Here is a 16,826-nt window from a genome sequence, read left to right as displayed (position 1 = left end):
CTGTCCTCAGTGTAAACTTGTTCCAGGTGTTTTAACCTGCAGGCAGTAAAATGGTTTGACTCAACAGCTCTTTGGTTTCCAATCTTATTGTCAACACTCGGTTTGCAGCCTCAGGCTCAGTGCTCCTGGACGATCCTAAATATCCCTGTGCCTGTTCTGATCCTCTGCCACTGAGTTCTCTCCTTTTACAACCTTGAAAGAGGGATTTGGAAAAGCCTGGCCATTTGCTGTCATTTAAAGGGCAAGGTTGACTTTGAACCACAGGCCAGGATTTTGATCCTATATATGCTACTGACCACATGTGTGATTACAGGCAAGCAATTAAGTATCTCTGTCAGTTTCCTCATCTGTAGGGTAACCATACACCCTTTATTTTGTTTGTATATTTGCCATGTAAGAGCCAGTTCAGGACAGTGCACTACATTTAGATGCTACATCTGTTTCATCCTCTTCAGTCTGGAATAGCTCCTTTCTGTCTTTCTTATCTTTGATATTTTTTAATACAGGCCAGTTATTTTGTAGAAAATCCTGCTTTTTAGTAAACAAGATCTTGTGTGCTCACGGCTACTGTTGGTGTGTTTTGTTCCTGAACACTCCCAGTGACCTTAGTATGCAAAAGGCAGTTGTATTGTAAATGGAGGGTGAGCGACTAGGACATGTTTCATTTGTATTCCTTTTTATGAGTAAGGAAAAGAATTTCTCATATATAAGTATTTCTATTTAATCTATTAAGTAAAGTCTGTTTTTAAAGTATAGGCTTGCATTTATTTGTATAATTATAAGAAAGAAAAGCAAGTACAGAAAACCAGCAATATGCCAAATAATTCTCAGCATTATTTGATCTGGCAAATCATTCCTAGAAACTTAAGGAATCATCTTTGAACCCCTTTTCTTCACTTCACTTCCAGGACTCTCCATGCGCTTGTGATTTTCCTTTCATTTCACTCTCAATTCTTCCTCAGTCTTTTTTCCCCAGATTTTTCTTCTCCTCAAGCTCTAAATATTAGAATACTCCAGGGCTCTGCCTTCAGCCTTCTGCTCTTCTTCGTCTACACTGGCTCCATAAATGATCTTATCTACTGCTGTGATTTTGAATATCACCAGTATGCTGAAAACTTCCATATTTGTATTTTAGTTTTTGACTTACCTAAAATCTGGATTCACATGCCCACATGCCAACTGGCCAATACCACTTTAAATGTCTAATAGGAAGTTCCAAATTTAATATATAATAATCAGAACTTTTATTCCCTTTCCAGTGCTGTTTCTTTCTGCTTTCCATATCTCAATGCTACCAAAACTCACCATTACTTACATTCAAATTCTTAATTCTTCTCTTTTTCTTACTCCTTATCTGTGATCATTAGCAAATTCAGATGAATCTAACCATCAGAACTTACTAATTAGATCCTCCTAGGGCCACTGCTGTCTCTTTCTAACTGGTCTCCCGATTTCACTCTTGCTGCACTCAACAGTGTCATCTTCACACAGCAGCCTGATTAGATAATATCGCTCTCCAGCCTCCAAATGGTCTGTAATCCCATTTACCATGGCCTCCTGGGTCCTCACCAGAGACCTAGCTGTATCTCCAATCTTGTTCTTGCCACTCTGGCCAATGACTTTCTGGGCAGCAGCAGCAGGACTTCTAGAATAAGCCTATCCCAGTGCATTAGAGTTTGCTATTACCTCCCCAGAAATTTGTACAACTTTCTCCTTCATTTATTAGGGTGTTCTTTAAATTGCTAGTTGTTCAGTGATGCTATCTCCAACCACTGCATCCAAAATAACTCTCTTGCTCCCATCACTCTCTTTCTGCGTAAACTACTGTAAATACTAGTTTCAGGTGGGATTTAAAATGTTAAAAATCCAAGTCACCTACAAATGACTACCCATCTCTCTTTTCATATATTTATTCATTACTTTGATTTTGAATTGGAGTTATTATTTTGAGTTCATATTTACGGGTAGACACATGGTCTTTTATAAACAACCTATTTTATCAACCAGGATAATTATGATGATCATTATATGATACTGAAACTGCTAAACCTTGGCCCATGTTATCCCATTTAATCTGGCTTTTTTGTTCTTTCAGAATTGCCCTTGATATTCTTGAAAACTTTCCTACTTTCTGTCAACACTATATATTTTTTTCAGAATATCAGGAGGGTACAAACATTTTGGTTACATAATTTGCTTTTGTGCAATTTGAGTCAAAGTTATAAGTGTTCCCATAACCAATATGGTGTGCATTGTACCCGTTAGGTGTGTATTTACCCATCCCCCCTTCTAAGTGAAGTATTGCAAGAGAAACAAATACAACATGTACTCACTATTAAATTGGAACTAATTGATCAACACCCATGTGCACATCTGGTAGTAAAACAACACTATACTTCAAAAGCATTCTAATTTTTACTTGCCTTAAAAATTAGAACTGGCTATCCTCCTAGGAATCCTTGTTCTATTCAGAGGAGAATAATAATAGAGACCAAAAATGCTGTTCTGGGAGTAAACATTAGTGTTAGCAATGGGTAAATTTGCTGAGGTTTCTGTTCTAATACCCTAGTAAGTGGAAAACAAAAAGAAATTTCAATTTATAGTTGTGGACTACCATTTATTTTCTTTTCCTTTTAGCATATTGTGTTGCTCTATCATAGTTATCTTATCATATATACTTGCTACTATGGTGAAATTCCCACTTCCAAATGGATATCCTGGTACCCAGAGTAGTGAAGTTGTTTATGAACCAGCACAAAGCAACATGGATTGGGGATGGCCTTGGTACATCCTGTGCAGTGAAGCATCTATGTGCCAGCAACTACACTTTAAAGATATAAAGGTCAGGAGTGTGTCTTTCTACTCCCTCCCACCCTGTCCCTCTCTTTCCCTTGCTCCTGAAATAAACATTTTGCTTACACAGGGCAGGCAAAGGTGAAATGCATCAGGAATTCAACCAACCTCTTCTACCCAAACTAAAGATGTCCTGTTTCTGCCATGTTTAGCGTCTGTTGGACTGGGGCTTACCAACTAGGAGGTTCTTGCCTCCCACGCCCATCTATCTTCTGCCCTATAGCTCTTCCTTTCTTTACTAGAATGTAGATGCTTTGAGACAAGAAGGTTTTAAAGACATAATAAGTTCCCTTTTTTCATCTAAAATGATTTCTCAGAAGGCTTTCTTCCCTGTCTCTCAGCTTTGGGTAAATAAGAAAGCTAGGAAGGTTTATTGCATTACTCAATATGCCAACAGAGATTACACAGTACAGATTCTTGGGTCCCACTCCAACCTTCTAAATTTGGATTCCTGGAGATGAAAACTAGGAATCTAAATTTTTAGCAAATTTGTCACATGATTCATAAAATTTGAGAACTGTTGGCTATAACTTCTGTATTTGTTAGTCATTTTCCACCAAAAAAAAAGGCTCTGAAATTGCTGTAGGATGTATTAGTATGAGTGGTGCTTATGCTGGTTTGTGTTTGTGTTGGGGAAGTTAAGTGCACAGACATAGAAAGGTTTGTGAAGCAGGATTTGAGAGAGAAATGTAAATAATACATATTTGAGGGATTTTTCCTACCCATGGTGCTACTTACAGATGCTGGAGTAATAAAAACATGAAAAAGAGGCTATTTTCCATGCAGCATAATAACAATTTTGGAAATAATCAAGAACGTGTCAGATTAACATGCATTTAATTAGACTAATGTTTGAAGCATGTATATTTAATCTTCACAGTTCATGGTTCATGTACTGGTTTTCTACTAAAGACCTTAAAATGACAACAGGAAATGGTGATTATTAAACTTTGTGTTAGCTACAAGCTCTCTCGTATCAGTAATTATATTTGTTAATTCTCAGATGGAGCATAGTACACAAAAGAGACAAGAATTTGGGAGTTTAGCTACTTTTTTTCTGAATTGCCTTAATTTAACATTGATTCAAATCTATTGCAAGTAAACTGTATATACCTTTCTGAACTTTTACATGATAGATTCTGAAGATAAAATATGTAGAAAACATTTAAAGGACAATCCTGTCTTTTTTAATAGTGATATGTACTCTGTTAACTTCAAATTAGAATCTATATAATTGTCTCATATGTTCTTTGAGAAAATACTAATAGTTAATATTTAAATGTTATATCATTAATATAACTATTATTTACATAGATTATATACATATATAAATTTATAAATATTAATATAAAATATTCATTGATTATATGAATAATTATAATGAAAAATATAATATATGAATAAATATAATGAAATGCAAAATAGAAAACACATGGTATAGCAGTTGTAAGATTATTTTTTATAAATATTGAATAAATATATAAATTAAATGTTGAGTAAAAAAATACAATTCTTAAAATAAAATAACTGCCTCTTACCTGTTGGTCTTAACAGGCAGGCTAGTCAAGTCAAAACTATAACCAGTTGAGCTTTAGGAAACAAACTTACCATATGATAGAGAAAGAAGTTCAGAGATAGGACTCCAGGGAAGAGATTTCACTCTATCTACTCTTCCTGTTTAGGCCAAGGTAGACAGGAGAGTCTGAGGGCATAGTGGGACTGGGGTACAGTCAGTATGTCTGACATTATCAGTATGCCAAACATGGCCAAAGTACTGATTCCTCTGACCTGGAGAAGGGAAAGCAGGAAGGCCCCCTGAAATAGGGTCTCTACAGCATCATCATAACACCCTGGCTCAGCATCTAGGCCACTTAAGGAACTACCACCAATCACTAGGAGCAGAGACTCCTCCCCTACCTGGGTTCACATAACCCAACAGTAAGGAATGTCTCTGCCTCCTGCCCATACCCCCAGTCTCCCTTCCTGTCCTCAACCCCAGCCACAGAACCGTGCCCATAGCTGTATGAGACACCCCAGTGTGCTGAAGCAAGTAGACTCTAAAGTCAGACAGTCCCAATTCAAGTGTTCCCTCTACGATTTAAACAGTCAGCACCAAGTTTATTCTGACTGTAAAATTCATTCCACTGTGGTAAAGATTAAATGAGATGATGCAGTCAATGTCCTTGTTACTATACTTGACACCAAGTAGATTCTTCATAGACGGGAGTTATTTTGTTGTTAGAAAGCACTTAGGTACATTTTATCAAGTTTTAGTGCAGTCTGGTTGTCAGTGGATGCTTAGTGGATACTTGGGTGTTCATTGGTTTTGTGGATGACTGCTCCTTGACCAAATGTTGTAATTTGGAAATAAAACAAAGAGATGAATAGGTAGATGAAAAGGTAGACAGATAGATGTAAAATAACTTAACTAACATTTGTAGGTGACTGGATTTTAATATTTTAAATACTACTTTAAACTAGGCATTTGCAGCTGTTAAGAATTGAATCAATAGTTCTGCCTATTGAATAAGAATTGAATCAATTGCAGTCATTGAATTTTGAATTCATTGTGAATATGGATTAATTGGCTTAAATCCAGCTGGTAATTCTTTGGCCTGAAGATATTCCAGGGCAATAGCTCATTTAGAAGTCCTTGCACACTTTCAAATTATAACAGGCTACCCAATTTAATATGTTTTATAACACAAGTGTTATCCTTTACCAGTGTATTATCAATGACCAACATTATATATGGAAATTATCCAAGTTAATATATTAAACTATAAGTATCATAATAGGTTTTACTGCTTACCTTAGCTCTATGTGAATTAGAGGATCCCCTAAATGGGAAAATGCTTCTGTATGCCCTTCCATTACTCCTACAGTTGCTACAATTGTCTGAAGAAGTCCTGACACCATTTCTACAGTGGAATATGACCTAACGCAGAGGTTCTCAAATCTAGCCATATATGTACATAAACTTGAAGTTTTAATTTAAAAATTATTTTTAAAATTGTTTGGTAGTCCATTCCAGACTCATTAAATTAGGATTGGGGGTTGAGGTTAAGTAGGTATCATTATTATTTAAAAGCATTACAGGTGATTCTAATGTGCAGCCAGAGTTGAGAACCATAATCTACCTAAAACTAGAGATCAAAAGGTAGCTTAAGAGAAGTGATAGAGATTAGTACTAATTAAGGCTTCCTCTATGATCTAATGAGGAAAATAAAAATTTAATGACTATTTTTACAGAAGAATTTAAGAAACATGTTAGGATGGAAACATATAGTTCTGAAATTTCTATTTTGAAAATCTTCCAAAAAGTAACTTCTTTGGATGGAGAGTGTCTCATACTTCTTTATTACAATCTTCAGGAGAAATTTAGAGCCATCCAAGTGGACAGCAATCCTAGGTCTGCATACGACATTGAATCTGACTTCTCCTCAAGTAGTCACTCTGTCGATAGATCAAATTGTCATAAGCCCACTTTACAATAAACGAAGAAGGGAGAATGATATTGCAATGATGCATCTTGAATTTAAAGTGAATTACACAGGTAAAATAAATCACTTTTAGTTATGAAATTAATTCAAAATTAGACTTGAAATATCAGTATCAATGCATTAATTTATAAAAGTTGAATAATTTGTTTCATAAATCATATCACTTTTAATTGTTATGGATACATAGTAGTCATACATATTTATGAGTACATGTGATATTTTGATACAAGCATACAATGCATAATGATCAAATCAGGGTAATTGGGGTATCCATCACCTCACGCATTTATCATTTATTTGTGTTAGGAGCATTTCAATTCTACTTTTTTAGTTATTTTGATACAATAATAAATTATTGTTAACCATCATTATCCTGTTGTGCTACCAAATACTAGATCTTATTTCTTCTAGCTAACAGTATTTTTGTACCTAGTAACCATCCCGTCTTTATAACATTAATGGAATTGGGGAATGGAGGGAAATATATTAAATTTCTTTCATCAAGGTGTTTAAATTCAACTTTCTATAAAGAATCAGTAAAATAAAACTCTCAGAGTCCTCTGCAAGAGTAAACTCAAAGGAGCAGCACAGAGAAATAGGTCATGTTATTATGCATGCCTTCTCTATTTCTCTTGTAAAAGAAAAGCAGATCTCTCTTCCAATAAACTGAGAGAAGAGCATATGTTCTAAGGGTAAAGTGAGTAAGAATTAGGTTATTCATAAATAAAGTTTTTTAGAGGAGATTCAGTAATATTAAGAGCGGCAAATTAAAAACTTTCTACAAATGCTCGGAATATGTACCAAAAAAAATCACTTGATAAAGTAAACTTTATCTTGAAGGGCTCTGCTCAATTCCAACCTTTACTCTGAAGTCTTTTCCAATGCCCAATTAGGAGGAAGTACTTCCATCTCTTTGTTCACATGGAATTTGCTGTATTCACATATTACAGCATTTATTAAAGGAAGACTATTACTATGGTTAGTTGTATAGCCCTGATCATGAGGGTAGGCACTGTATCCTATTCATTTTTGTGTCTGCCCCGGGTCTTACTTGTAGTGGGTGCTTAATGATGTCAGGTAGCTTGTAAATTGATGCAGAAAGGCTTTAAAAGTCAGTGGCCAATGTTAATGCTCCCATAAGTGCCCTATAAAACAATTGCCTAAAAGCTTTTTTAACATGGAGATAATTGGGGAAAATCAAAAAAGCCTCAGAATGTTTGCCCAAGTTTCTCTTAATTTATCCTAAAAATCGTTCTTGTCAAGATTTTCACAGAACTGACACCACTTTCTATTGATTATTTAAAAATAAAATATAAACAATTAACTCCAGAATAAAACATTATTTATACCATAGAAAAGTAATTAAGAGACTTCACAGAAGACCCTAAAAGGCCATTGGAGGTACTAATCCATTGTCAAAGAAGTGCTGCTCTGAAATGCCTCTTTCCCCTAAGATTGATATCTAAAATTGTTCACACAGGATAAAACAAAAATATAAGATTTTTAGATTAAATGTTGAAAATGATTGATTTTTAAATCTGGTTAGAAATGCATGTGTGTCTTTTCTTATTTTTTGTTTGCTTATTTGATTGTTTTGTTTTGTTTGTTTTTCTAGACTATATACAACCTATTTGTTTACCAGAAGAAAATCAAGTTTTTCCTCCAGGAAAGAAGTGTTCTATTGCTGGCTGGGGGAGAGTTATATATCAAGGTAAATTATCAGACTCAAAAGAAATAAAAGGCCTACTAGTAAAAAGTATGCTATTTCACTATCCTGTGAATATTTTCAACACTTTTGTAACTTTTACACCATAATATTATTTTTTGCAATATCTCCTAAAGGCACTGTCAGGCTGATGTTTATATGTTGTATATTTTTATAGTCTTTAAAAATTTCTCTACATTGTATAGAGCATATTATAAAACTGTAATCCTTTTAAAGGGGAATTCAAGTGTCTCCCAAATTAAATTTCTACTTTTAGTATTATAAACACTCTGATAAAGAGAAAAGGTATATCTATTAAAATGAATATGACCACAGTTAACAAAAATTTATTTTTATAGAGCACATAAAGTTTCATCAAAAGCCAAATTATTACTTGTCACATTTCCCAAATCAATAAATCTATTTATAATGTAAAGTCCTCACACTCATATTCTTTAAAGTGAGAAGGGAATCCCTTCTAACTTCAATATCCTTATTCTATCTACTGACAAGAAGACTTAGATATGGCATGAATTTTACATTGAGGGCTATAAATTGAAATACCATTCACCTCTTAGGATCATTTAATAGCATGTTTCCAAACACAAAAGTTATGCATATTAAAAACAATCGAACATGATTTTTAAAAAAAGTATTCCAATACTTCATATCCTCTGAATTTAACCACAAGGTTCATTGGCTATGTGATTCCTAATAGGAATGCCCCATCCAGGGCAGAGTTTTGACCACTCATTAATAATAAAGCAAAAACGAAGGGCATTATAGTCTTATAAAAGGAGCTGACCTCTATAGTCACAACAAATTATAGCCACGATGTTTAAAAGTCCTAATTTTATTTGAGGTGAAAAATGCATAGAATCTTGTGGGACAGGTACAGAGTCTCAGAATCAAAGTACTCACAGCTCAAATATCCTTTCCCAGAAAGTTCTAAGTCAAATGATTGCCTGATGATTCTGACAAAGGTTTACCACAGCAGTTACATTATACTGCTGAAAATGCCTCATGTCTGTGGTCCATTAAGTGTATTGAAGTCAAAGACTGTATGTTCTTATATTTCTTCCACTTGAAAAATGTCATGATTTATTAAATTTGAAATTTACACAGTAAAAATGATTCCTAGATAGATATTTTCGCTTTCAGACTTCAATCTAAAAGACATTTTATGACCACAGTGTAGACTCTTCAAAAACCAAATTATACAATAACAAAATTTCAGACTCTTTATTCCATAGGAAGTGTATCTTTTTTTGTTTGTTTGTTTTTTAAGCTGAGTAAATGCAGCTAACATTTACTTATTGTTACTGAAGACATATATTTAATTGACTTTAAAAAGTCTCTAAGAGGGCTATGGAGACAGGAAAAAAAAAACTGTATCTAAAATCAATTTCATTTAGGAATAAATGACAAGGTCATGTTTAAATATTTCTTGGGTTATGGCAATTTTGATAGTTTTATGAACTTTGCCTTATGATTACTATATAATTATTTTCATAAGATCCCAGTTTATGAAACCTTTTGAGTATATCACACTAATTAATTAGTTAGGAAAACCGTGAACATGTTGCTCACTAGGAATAAATATGGTGATATTAGTTGGGTAAATGAAGCCAATCAGTAAACGTAAAATTACCGAAGTGTGGGGGGGGAGGGCTGGGGGGCATGGGTAAGTATTCTCAATTGTGATCAGAGAAAATCAGGTTGACAAATAAATGTTAAATAAAAGGACACTGCTCAAATTTTTCTTTACCAAAGAGTTTTATTATCTACCAAACAAATTTTTAATTCCTTGACAAGCAGCAAAAATGGCTTTGGTTCTTATTATAAAACTGAAGTCTACCAGCCCAAACTTGATCTTCACAGGATGGATAAGAGTGAGATGGCAAATTTTATCATCCATTTCTGTCTCTCCCATTCATTTTCTTAACTCAGTCCATTGTCAGACTTGGAAAGTTGTCCAGTAATATGCATTCCATGTTCTCTGTCATGCTGGTGCCTTGAAATTAGCATGGTGGGAGTGTTTATACCAGTCAAATGAGAAGACACATGGGGGCTTTCACGTTTTCTGGAGATCCAATTCTTACACATTTACCAACACATCACTGAGTCATGTATATACTGCCTTGAACCTAAACACACACACACACACACACACACACACACACACACTTTTGCTTCTTCAGTGTTTTTAGTGAATAGATTAAACCTAGCTGGAAATGAGGTCACATCCAATTTTGCAACAACACAGACTGTCAAATGTACTAAATTACCCTCAACTTTCTGCCTCTACTGAGGAACCAAATAGAAATGCTAATTATTACAAAGTGCTTATCACATACCTTTTCTTGGGCACTAGACACCTGCTTGTTGCACATCCCTCTTGGGATTAGTATTTCAGTTAACAGAGATTCATTCTTCCAGTGGATGAATCATTTTGTAAAAAGGAGGGACGTACACTCTGCTTAATAAGTACTTCCTTTCTCTTCACCTGCATGTGGATGACAAGCTGATTGTCCCTAGACCAGGGCACAGTTCATCTGAGCTTTGTGCTCTGTTCAATGTGCACCTGCTCACTCACACAGCACCACAAAGACACTGAATGACATTATATGGGAGGGTGCACCTCCTCAGGTGCCAAATGAAAAGCACTTCTGGATTTCTGAGCTGCTGCTAATTTCCATGAATGAAACCCTTTGTGTTGGTGGGCTTTTTTTTTTCCCCCATGAGCAGTACTGTAACTGTTTAAACTTACTAAAGATGCCCAAAGACCATCTAGTCTAATCCACCATTCCTACTAGCCCTTGGGGAAGAAAGAAGTTCTTTACTGTTATTCATTTGGCAAAAACTACAAATGAGCCGTATTATATGCTTGAAAGTGCAAGGTCTAGTATTTAGTTCCATTATACACACACACAGTACTTGATGAGAGTGAAATGTGGAATAAATAAGACTGATGGTGGCTCATTCAAGGATGCATGTTGATCACTTCTGACTGGCTGACTGCAATATCCATTTTGAGCAGGTCCTACTGCAAATGTCTTGCAAGAAGCTGAAGTTCCTCTTCTATCAAATGAGAAATGCCAACAACAGATGCCAGAATATAACATTACTGAAAATATGATATGTGCAGGCTATGAAGAAGGAGGAATAGATACTTGTCAGGTAAATATGTAAAACTGCTCACTCTTCACTCTCAGAAAGCATTGCTATATAATGATTTCATCGCTTAACAATAATTTGGAAGTAGAGAAATCATCAAGGTCCTTTAATTTCACCTCTTCTTTTACAAAACTGTTATTTTTGCCTATTCGCATAGTACTCCTGAGTGGACCTGAGCATTAGAAACAAAACTAATATTAAAGGCAAGAGTTACAAATCAGATGGCTTTAGAGAGAATAAGTATAATATTTGAATGTGTTAAATAGCTAGCTTAAATAAAATGTGATGGGTCTGGGTTGAGACAGAAGGGAGCGTCTTACCTAAAAGCATTTGTTTTCAAATTTCCAATTCTTTTAAACCCTGTGCAAACTTCAAACAAACAGGTCTGAGGGCCAATTTGTTCTATGGGCCTCTAAATTTCAACTCTGAATTTAGAATACAGTCCATGTGTCCAGTGATCTTAAGTAATTTCTAGATGAAAAACAACTTGGATAGCCTACTTAGTGCCAGTTTATAGCTAACCAAGTGGGAAGTAAATGAAGAACTTACTCAATAGCCTGGCATAACCCTGGCTCTGGAACTCTTATACTAGAATTTTTATATTATCTTTTACATTTTATTTTATAGATGTAATAGCATGAACTTGCTGCAGTGTTAATATAAATATTCCAATAAATTTGAAATGTCAATAGCTTCTCACCTGAGTGACCATCAGAAAAAAAACTTCTCTCTCATATACTACCCTCACTGAAACATCTTACCACCTAGAAATAATGCATCTATTTATTAGTTCAAAGAAATCCACTTATACTCAAGAAATAAAAAGTAAATTCTGCTATATTTTAAAATCTTAATTAATTTTTAGGCACAGCATGGAGGTGGTCATTAATAGCATGGATTCTGTGTTCAGACTACTCTTGTTTGATCCTGGCTTTAAGTGAGCCTCACTTATTGGTGAAGCTTTGGGCAAATCACTTGTGGGTTATTGAGATGTTTAAATGAAATGATACACCTAAGACACCAAATGAGAACTCAAAAATATTGACAATTTTTTATGAGGTGTAGAAAATAAATTTTCTGGCACATTTTTTGTATTTGAAAATTAACAAAATATTAATGTATTAACTCCTAATGGACTGGATTAGATTAAACCTGATAGCATTACTGGCCAGACAATCTTCAAATGTAGAAGTAGTGATTAATACCATGAAAAAATGGTTTTGTGTTAAAGCAGAACAGCTTGTTTCATATATTAACACATGTATGTCATAATAACAATATATGACAAGGCTTTTTAACAGATATTAGGTGAATAATCTGTATATGTTAAATCAATGTTTCAAGTCATATTAAACTCCCAGCTTAATCTGAAATTGATTCTACTTTGATAAACATTGCAAATTTAAGACAAATCAGATAGTTTTCTTCTTGTTTAAAATTTATCTTTAGATCTTGTAGTTCCCTTTTAAAATGACAAGTGTGTTAAAGTAAGATAGATTGCCACTTAGGGGGAGATTTATAGAATTATTGTGCAGAAGGGAAATCTGCTGTACAACTTCAATTACAGTTAATGGGGACTATGTAGCAGACACCTCACACACTAGGCAGAAAATATGATGGCTGATGCTATAGATGTTAGGGTTACATTAAGCCATTAACTCATGCCAGAGCGCTGAAATCTTGCAGTTGGCCCTAATTTCTACAGAGTCTGTTATTCATTAGCAAGTAAGAGAGCTCTCACACAAGGCAAAACCTTGTGTAATATAACATTATCTTAATTGAGTAATCAATACTCCAGATTTTCACATGATTTTCTTTGTTCAACTTTATTACTATGTTTTGTAAGATGAGTAACTGTGAGGAGTGCATTATTTAAAATTGTGAACATGTTATTATTAACACATTATTTGAATGAGTTATTTTTTTAGCCTTATAATGACAAGGAATGCACAACAAGGTCATTCACAGCTTCTTGAATGTCTTCTGGCTTACCAAAGACTTGCCTTTTGGAGGTAGTTGTCTAGACCAGTGGCTGAAGAATGTCCTCTCTACATAAAACTCAATGAATGACACTCTACTTACTATTCTGAGCCATATTCTATATCCCTGGTTTCCAAAGTGTGGCCTCCAGTCCAGCAGATGAGCATCACCTGAGAACTTCTTAGAAATGCAAATTCTCAGGTCCCATCACACACCTGTGGAATCAGAAACTGTAAAGTGGGCCCTAAATATGTGTGTCTGGTCACGTCCTTCAAGTGATTCTGATGCATACTAAGGTTTGAGAACTACGTTCTAAACAAAAATGGTCACCAGGCAACCCTTACACCCAGGTATTCAAAGAAAGTAGTGATTTTTGTTTTTATTTATAAATACATCATCTAACTAGAAATGTAAATTTGAGGTTAATAGTTTATGTCGTAGGCATTCACACATGTTTTTGAAGTACTTATAAACCTCTGAGATAGTGGAAGAAGGAAATACCGTCGTTGAACTAATCAGCAAATTAAGGCAAGGAGAAGATACATAACTAACTGAAGTGGTGTAGTTAGATGATGCGAAGTGATGGAAACAGCCCTAGGTCTCCCAACCTGAAAGACCTCCCAGAAGACAGGCAACAAGCCTGCTGCAGTGTCCTTGCGTAACTGCAACTGACCCAGTATGTGCCAGAAAAGTTAAAACCTGTGTTCTATCTGGATCCTCTTGTCTATTGCCAAATGAATTCTTCTAAAAATACTCAAGCAGTGAAAGTTTATTTTCAATGATTTCTAAATCATATAAAATGCATTTTGAGCCTTGGATGTACACTGTTCCATAAATATGTCTGAACCCATATTACAGACTAAGGGTTTGGGATGCAGAAATAAAAATCATAATTCCTGCTTCCAAACAGCTTGAACACATTTGTTACACATAGAATACCGGTGACCTGTGGTTGCCAATACAATTTATGTTCCTCAGTATCAAAGAGAAAAAAGGTACTCTGATAGATCACATTTTTCCCCTTTAATATAGTACCCAAAGATGGTAAAGAATCCGGCAAAAAGTTTCACAGGATATTTTCTAACATTGAGTTGGGATTGAAATATTCTATTATACCAGTGATTTTAAATATAGAAAGCTTTAAAATCCCTGCATAGATATAAAAAACGATTAATTAAAAATATCTGCATAATTAACACAGCGAAAATAATTGTCAATTTTGTGTCATTAACTAATGATACTATATGTTTGCATTATCTTTGCATTATACAGAAGTTGTTCAAATAAAATCCATGTAATTGATTCTACTAGGATCTGCTATAATGTTTGTGAAAACTAAAAACACTTCTTTCATCTCAGATGAAAACACATGTTCCTATCATTAGAAATTACATCATAGATTTGCGTATTTTAGTTGAAATGCTAAATTTTTCAAATCTGATGGTGTTTGTTGAGTGCCAAATAGTTAACCCTACCTAAAAGAACTAAAATTAACACTGTGTGTGAGTTTTTAATTTTTCTGAAGAGCATATTGTGGAATAATTTTGTCTTTTCCACAAAGTCCTTCATGATACTTAGATCTAAAATGAATGACTTTTAATATATATTTTGATTGGGATGCTTTTCATAGTTGTGGTTTAGAGAATTTCTTAGTATCAATCAAAATGCCATAATTAAAGTGGAAAAACTCTTATTACAAAAGTGCATCATAAAAAAAATCTAAATTATACTTTCATTATCATGGTTTCTCTGATTCCTTACTGGGGAGAAAAGGGTTCTCATTCATGACCTAGAGTGAAAGTGAGACAATATACAGATGACTTGCAATTAAATCATACTTTTGAATATTTATTTTTGAATAGATTCACTAAAAACAATCTTATATATGTATATCAATTGACCACGTATCTACAATTTTATTTTGCAATTCACTCTTTAGGGGGATTCAGGAGGACCATTAATGTGCCAAGAAGACAACAGATGGTTCCTTGCTGGTGTGACATCATTTGGATACCAATGTGCACGGCCTAATCGGCCAGGGGTGTATGTCCGGGTCACAGGGCTCACAGAATGGATACAAGGTTTTCTATATTAGAGCATTTCTTAAACCAAACATGAAAGTCAAGTAGTTTTCCCATTCTACTCTAAGGATCATAAAAATTGAGAATTTTGTTTAAAAAAATTAAAAAGTTACCAAAAACCTTTATTCCTAAGCCACCAAAAAGTTAGAGGGAAATAAAACAAACAAAAATAAAATTAATCTTTGCAATACAAAGTAACTTTAAAAAAAATGCATTTTGATTTCATTATGAATAGCTATTCCTTCACAGATATAATTTCCTTTGTCCTTAATCATCATTTTTATCATTTTCTGTTCATTTAAAGGGATGTTATTTTAAAGCACACACCATACACTTAATAAAGGCTGAGCAAAATTAGAAAAAGATGTGAAATAAATTGTTTTGTCCAAAGTATTTATTATCTAAAATAAACTACTATAAATTGTCTAGTTCCAGTTTAGCTTATTATTATCAGAATCTCAATAGTTTTCTTGATTTTAATCCAAACACATATTATTTCAAATTAAGCATAACCTTAAAATTTTTGCCACTCATAAAAAATATTTATTGTAAGCTCATGTCACAGACCTGGACTAAATTTGTTTGACATTACTCTCAAATAAACTAATTAAATAAGAAATAGGCATAAGTCTATATATCATTCTAGCATCAAACTAAACGCAAATTAACTGATATGGTCATTTTATATCAAATAAGTTTTTACCTAGATTATGCATATTTTCCATTTATTTCAAGCTAGTATTTTTTAAGTCTCCAAAACATCAGACATATCAAAGCAATGCAACTATTACAGATGTTTTTCTTGATTGATGTGTGTAACAGTGGATAGTTCTAACATGTGAAAAACTTATTTAGACACAGCTGAATTGCCATTTGAAAGCCAAAAATGTGTAATAAATGAATTTGCTTCACTTCTTTAATCTCTTGGATCATTTCCAAACTCTAACTTAGCTTACCACACAGAATCCGTTGATTTCGGGAGACAAAACTCATACCTAGTTCATACAAAACATACACACACATGCACATATTCTGTCATGAGCCAATATAATAGAAGAGACAGTAAGGTTTAAAGAAGTTGAAAGAAGGGACCAATCAGTATGTATTGGCTTTAAGAAAGAAAGGAGAGTTGAGCTACACCTGGAAGGAATGATTTTTACTGACACATTGAAGAGGATATTGGGGGCCCACTGTGCAGGTGGGAGTGATCCTAAAAGTTCAGAGAGAGAGGTCAGTAGAGAATCGTTTGTTATCATACCAAAAGATTCTCTAAAATAGTCAAAAAAAAAAGGGGAGGGGGGAGTGTCATATGAAGAAGGCATGGCCAGATAATGGAGGACTATGAAATCATAGTAAAGAATTGCAGAATTTATTATTAGGTCAAAAATTGGAGGCCCTAAACACACTATTCTTTCAAAGACCTTTCTGATAACCTGATTCTAACAGTTGGGAAGGTGCAGGTTATTTGTTTTTAGTATCTGAAGATTGTTTCACTTTTTATCTGCATTTCCAAACATACATTAAAAG

The 16,826-nt window shown here is 34.1% G+C and overlaps 1 protein-coding gene across 1 annotated transcript in view; it reads left to right on the top strand.

Annotated features, from left to right (window-relative positions):
* Nucleotides 1-16,213, top strand: part of TMPRSS15 (transmembrane serine protease 15) — a 138,461-nt gene extending 122,248 nt beyond the window's left edge. The window contains exons 22-25 of the mRNA XM_045568726.1: nucleotides 6,228-6,409; nucleotides 7,972-8,067; nucleotides 11,102-11,241; nucleotides 15,158-16,213. Of these exons, the coding sequence (XP_045424682.1) occupies nucleotides 6,228-6,409; nucleotides 7,972-8,067; nucleotides 11,102-11,241; nucleotides 15,158-15,313 (574 nt within the window). The 3' untranslated portion in view covers nucleotides 15,314-16,213. The remainder of the gene's footprint in view (nucleotides 1-6,227; nucleotides 6,410-7,971; nucleotides 8,068-11,101; nucleotides 11,242-15,157) is intronic.
* The last annotated feature ends 613 nt before the right edge of the window (nucleotides 16,214-16,826 follow it).

This window comes from Lemur catta, chromosome 1, assembly GCF_020740605.2.
Source record: "Lemur catta isolate mLemCat1 chromosome 1, mLemCat1.pri, whole genome shotgun sequence".
In the NCBI taxonomy this organism is placed as follows: Eukaryota; Metazoa; Chordata; class Mammalia; order Primates; family Lemuridae; genus Lemur; species Lemur catta.
Note: the sequence above shows the minus strand (reverse complement) of the source record. Positions and strands in the feature narration are given on the sequence as shown.